Here is a 6,000-nt window from a genome sequence, read left to right as displayed (position 1 = left end):
GAAAATGGGAAGGCCTTGAAGAATAACAAAGAAGTGTTGCCTTTCTTGTCCAATCTCCCTGATCTCATAATTTTCACTCACAAAGAAGAGCAGAAGAACGTACCAGGCAGAGTGAATTATAGGAGCTAAGAACCAATATACATGACATGAAAGGAACAAAGGGAGTAAAACATGAAAACTTGGTCTGGGGACAAGTTGTGAAGGGTCTTGAATGCCATAATAGTTGGAATTTGGACTTTTTTCCATGAGTAATAGGGAGCCCTCAAAGCTTTCAAAAGAGGTGGGATCATACTTTTCCTTTAATTAACTGGCTTTGGAATTAGTGTAGAGAATGGATTGGGAAGGCGTCCAGAATACCAGTTAGGAGGTGGTTGAAATAGTTCGGGAAAGAAGATGACGGCACAAATTAAGGCAGTTTTGGTATAAATGAGCCATACTGGAAAAATTATGTTGGAGAAAGTATTTATGAGACTTAGTCATATGAGAGGCAAAAAGATAACTTGGAGAAAAATAATGCCCTAAATGATGAGACTGAGAGAAAAGCCTCATTAATCAAGAAGGAATTCATTGTAGGAGAGAAATTTAGTGTGTTTTGTGTTAGAAATGTTGAATTTGAAGTGTCCTTGTGACATCCAAATGAAGGTGTCCAGACAGTTAGAACCTTGGAGTTGGGGTTCAGCAAAAACGTTGAGACTGAAGATGAATATTTGCAAGTCATCGGTATAGTCGAGATAGGGGAAATCTCCTAAGTGGATGAGGTTGCCCATAGGGAGAGGGTCTAGCGTGGAGGAAGAGATGGCCCAGGACAGAACCCTGTCGTGGAAGAGTTGCCAGGGGAGACTAAGAAGGTGCCATCTAAGATAAAAGGACCACATTGCAGAAGCCGAGGGAATCAACTCAAGAAGGAGCAGTTGTTGAGAAAGCACATTCAAAGGAAACGCTAAGTTTTGGCCGTAAGGAAGTCACTGGTGGCCTTTTGAGAAAGCACTTGTCAAGGAACGAGAGGCCAGAATGGGGTCTTAGTTGTTGAGGCATGAACGGGAAGCAAGGAAGCATACAGGAGCACAAAGGCTGCTCTTGGGAGACTCTGTAGTGAAGGAAAGAAGGGAAATGTGGCTTGAAAGGAAAAAATTGCTATTTTCATAGTTCTCTAGTTTTTAAGCTTAAGGCATTAAGCTCCTTCTTATAGGGGTTTTGATCTTATCTGGGGGGTAATGGGGGGCCACCGGAAGGTTTTGTGCAAGAGAAGGACATGTTTAAGTCAATGCCCGAGGGAGACAAATCTGGCAGTGAGGTGTAGGTTATCTTAGCGGAAGAGACACCTCAGGGGTAAACCATTAGGACGTGGCTTCAAACTGGGACACAGCTTAAATAAACATCAAATTACATGCTGAGAAAGTTACTTCCCATTCAGTTCTGTGGATCTTCTGTTTGTGTTAAGGAGAGGGACTCAGCTTGCCAGTATCTTTTTACACCCCTCAAACACTCTGTAAGCTCTTTTTTTCCCCCTAAATTCCCTTTTGAACAAAGAGAGAACAAGCCTCAGGCTGAGAACGTCTTCAAGAAACTGTATTTTGCTAGACCTGAATTACATCGTTTTGTGTTCACTCTATTTTATGTGCACTTTCCAGTTGTGACAAGTAGTACTGATTCCTCACCTATTACAATGATAGAAACATTACTATCAATACATCTAAGTAAAAAAAGTCAGATTACGGAAAAACATTAAGTCAGTTTTGAGACAAATAGTGCATACATATGGGAAAGAAGCACTACGAACGTGCATTCTCATGGCTATAAAGTTGGGGAACTTCTGGTCTTGGAGACTTATAATAGGAGTAACGAGAATTTAGTCCAGGGTGGGATGGTGGCAGTGGAAACAAAGGAGGCTCTGATAGACATTTTAGAGGAGAGGACAGTTATCTATGTGGGGTATTTTCTGCATAATTTCCCAGGATGCTTATGGCTGCAATAAGAGAAAACTTAAATGAAAAAGGCTTGTGCGATGCATTGAACTTATTTTCTAACAAGAAGCCCCAAGGTAAGGGGGCTCCAGGATTGGTTAAATCAGTGGCCCTTTGACATCACTAAGGACTCAGCTTCGCTCCACCTTCCAACCTCAGCAAATAAGCTCTGTCCTCAGGGCCGCAAAGTGGCTGACGGTGGTTGGAGCAGTCCTATCCTGACATCTGATGCTTCAATGCAAGACGAACACATCTCTTCGGGAGATGAAGAGCAGAGGATGAAGAAATCTTTTCTTGAAGGCACCTCTACCAAAAGATTTTCCTGCAGGAATCATGTCACATATCAGGTGTAAACATTCACCGCAAAGGAGAATAAAAGTAGCATAACTAATCTAGACTAATTAGGATTTATTCTCTGAGCTAGGGATACAGATCCTTTCCTGAGGGATGGCTTTCTCAAGGTAACAGGAGCTCCATTAACAAATATGGCCGGTAGGCAGTCAACCATTTACAAATTATACCAGTGGTTCTGAAATTTCTCGAATTAACCCTTGAACATAAGTGGGAAGTTCTTGAGGCTTGTGGTTCTTTATTTTCAAAAAATTATTTGTCTTGGCTCTCCATGTGTTGGATTACGGCAGAACGGAATACTTCCACTGCAAAATCAACTTCTGGTTTAGTGATGCACATCGAGGGTGCGATGCGGAATGTCTGAGGAGATAAAGTAAAATAGAGCGACGGATCATCATAGACTCAACTATGACTTCAAGGAAATGCATTAGATTAAGAATCGAACACCTTGTTTTCATGACATTCCTTATGTTTGCCTCAAGGGTTTGTCTCCTCCCTCTCCAGTGCTGTATCCAGGCCATTCATCCTCTAGTCTCAAAAATTCTGGTACCATCCGCTCGGCCCCTTTTCCTTTTTGTCACCTGCTGACCTCCTGGTCCTTCCACCACCTCCACTGAGGTCTTAGACCTCTATCTACCCTCCATTTCGACCATCACCGAGGTTGCCTTCTGTGGCCCCGTGTGCAGCCCAACAAACTAGCGTCTCAGTTTCTTGATCGCCACGACGCCAGGAACCTTCATCTGTACCCACTCACACCCCAGGCCAGCACCACGGGCCTCCTCTTCACTAGGGGTTCTTCCATTTCTGATTCCCACTGCATCTGCCCTTCGCATGAAAACTTCAGTCTCCTCCTCCCTCCATGAGCTTCAGGTCCGTCACCCCACTCAGATCTCGTCCTCCTGTTCCTACCCAGCTTGGAGCACAGGCTTGAGGACATGACCCCCTCTCTCACCTGCCCCCTCACTCTGCTTGCCTTCCTACCCTTCCGCTGCTGCACACACACAGCCAAGTCCCAGGTCCCGTCAAAGCTCTAATAGAACTGTTTTGCTCCAACATAGAGAGCTGAGAAGTGGGAAAGAAAATCACACCGCTGGTGGACAGACACCACAAGGAATGCAGGGTCCTACTTCCGCTGGTGTCCTAAATGTTCAGGTCCTCTCGCCTTTGCCATTCTAATTTCCATTCCTCTCGCTTTCCTCACTCAGTTCCTACACCCCTCACTCTGTTTCATAGACAGTCTTGCCTCACGCTCCTCAGACACTGTCAAGCAAGACCTTTCTATAAACTTGCTTGCTCCCACGTGCATTCTTATATCCTAGGCTTAAGGTTCAAGGAACAAACCATCTACGACACAACTCCAAATTTTCTACCTGTGCCTTTGGCCCTTGCTTCTCCCATCACCTTCCCTCCAGGAAATATCCCTGCATTCTCTTGCATCTTCACCTTCTCCTCAACTTCCCCTCAGCCTATAAACAAGCAGGCTTTGGGCTTCCCCAGTGGCGCAGTGGTTGAGAGTCCGCCTGCCGATGTAGGGGACACGGGTTCGTGCCCCGGTCCGGGAAGATCCCACATGCCGTGGAGCGGCTGGGGCCGTGAGCCATGGCCGCTGAGACTGCGTGTCCGGAGCCTGCGCTCCGCAATGGGAGAGGACACAACAGTGAGAGGCCCGCGTACCACAAAAACAAACAAAAACAAAAAACAAAACAAAAAAAACAAGCAGGCTTACAGCTCTCATAATCTAAATCCAAACCACACATAAAATCACAGATAAATATGTGTTGGCCCTCCTGGTCTCTTCCAGCTACCATACAAATACTATCCTTCCTTTCATCAAACTTATAAAAATAAAAGGACTGGTTGATGCTATTGGCCATTATTTTCCACTCTGCCTTCCCTCTATTCACATCTCAACTCATTGCAGCCTGGTTTGTGTCCCATCAACCTTCTGACCCCACCCTGGGGAATCTGATGGGCACGTTCCAGCCCTCATCCTTTCTGGCCTTCTCCTGCATTTGGCACTTCTGTCACTCCCCGTTCCAGAACCTCCCCACACTCTGGCTCCCATGACTCCACACCCTCCTAGCTCTCCTCACAGCTCTCCACCCATTTTGTGTCTCCATCTGGGTACCTCTTATTCCACCTGCCCTTTAAAAGTTGACGTGACCCAGGTGTCTATCCTCATCCCTCTGCATTTCGCATCTAGACTCCTTTCCCAGGAGATTTCTTCCTCTCCCCACTTCTATGCTGATGACCCCCAAATCGTGATCCTCACCTCGATTCTTTCCTCTGAGCTACAGACTTGTCTATAGATAGAAGGAGAGCAAGTTCAAAGCAGCACTCATCCCTTTATACCCAAGTCCTGGGCATTTCACTGCCACATTGCTCTCTGGATGTCTCCTCTATCCCTATGGCTGCTGGTCAAGTTCAGACAGCATCATTAGCCTCCACCTGGACTCCCGGCCTCCAGTCTCGTTCCCTCGGGTTTACTCTCCTCCGAGGACAGATTCAGAAATCAGACTGCCTGAATTTGGATCCTGGTTCTGCCACTTACTAACTGTGTGACTTGGGCAATTTACCTAGCCTCTCTGTGCCTCTTTTTCTTCATCTGTAAAATAAGGATAAGAGTACTTATTTCATAGGTGTGTTGAGAGCATTAAACGAGTCAACATATGAAAAGCATTTAGCAGTGTATACTATCCCTTCGTGTGGTTATCGGCAAGCTTACTAGATTGTATTATCATTTTCTGTTTAAGTCTTTCTCCTCTGCCAGTTCCGTGGAGGGAGGGACAGATCTTATTTCTCATTGTAGCTCTAGTATCCAGCCAAGCAGCGGCTGCTTAGGACTCAAGGGTGTGCCGGACGACTAAGGACTAACTAAGCAAGTAAACAATGAATTGTTTTCTGTCTTTATAAGTAGCCCGTCTTAGGATTTTGAATCATTAACTTACTCTGTCTGATTCATATAGAAAAATATCTGGGACCAGGACTGGAAAAAACTCAGCATTTCCCAGCAAAAGCGCTCATTCTGGTTTTGTTTGCTATGGTTTGGTTTGGGCTGGAAGAGCTTTCAGTCTGTTTGTTCACAGGCTGAGGGGAAGTTGAAATAAACTGCAGAAACAAGAGAACACAGACCTGTTTCCCTAAGTGGAGGGTCAAGAGCACGGAGAGACATCTCATTCTCTAACCTTTAGGAAAGGAGGTGGGAAAAGCCTCGGGGGACAGATGAGCTTCTATAGGGATCTTGCCTAATAGCTTCCATTTTCTCTGTGAAGCACCAGGCGAGGGTGTTCGCTGAAATCAAGTGAGAGGCAGCAGTGAAGGAGGGAAACTAGGAAGAATGACGCATATTTAAAACGGGAGAGAAGGATGCCGAAGGCCGAGAACAAAGTAGGGGATGAGTAGGAGTGACCCTACATCTTAAATCTCGGCCCCGGAGCGAATCCCTGGAGAGGGTCCTGCTGTTGTGACGGATGGAGGAGCAGATCACTTTACAGTAGCAGCCCATGCCCATGGCAGGGCCACACCAGGGTCCCGACCGTGGGGCTTGTACTTGGCTTTCCCAGGAAGGGGGCGGGGAGAGCTTGTTCTCTGCCTCTGCCAGCCTGAGAGTGAAGGGCACTGGGAGTGGCTGATTTTGAGTTCTGCATTAGGGACCTGACCAGGCTGCCAGCACCGTGACGTTGCT

General features: G+C 46.2%; 1 protein-coding gene across 1 annotated transcript in view; it reads right to left on the bottom strand.

Annotated features, from left to right (window-relative positions):
• Positions 1 to 1,553: 1,553 nt before the first annotated feature.
• AGXT2 (alanine--glyoxylate aminotransferase 2) overlaps positions 1,554 to 6,000 on the bottom strand; it is a 46,118-nt gene continuing 41,671 nt past the window's right edge. The window contains 1 exon segment of the mRNA XM_032627152.1: positions 1,554 to 2,675. Coding sequence (XP_032483043.1) covers positions 2,568 to 2,675 — 108 coding nt within the window. The 3' untranslated portion in view covers positions 1,554 to 2,567.

Source organism: Phocoena sinus, chromosome 3, assembly GCF_008692025.1.
Source record: "Phocoena sinus isolate mPhoSin1 chromosome 3, mPhoSin1.pri, whole genome shotgun sequence".
In the NCBI taxonomy this organism is placed as follows: domain Eukaryota; kingdom Metazoa; phylum Chordata; class Mammalia; order Artiodactyla; family Phocoenidae; genus Phocoena; species Phocoena sinus.
The sequence above is the reverse complement of the archived record's forward strand: the minus strand, read 5'-3'. Positions and strand labels throughout refer to the sequence as shown.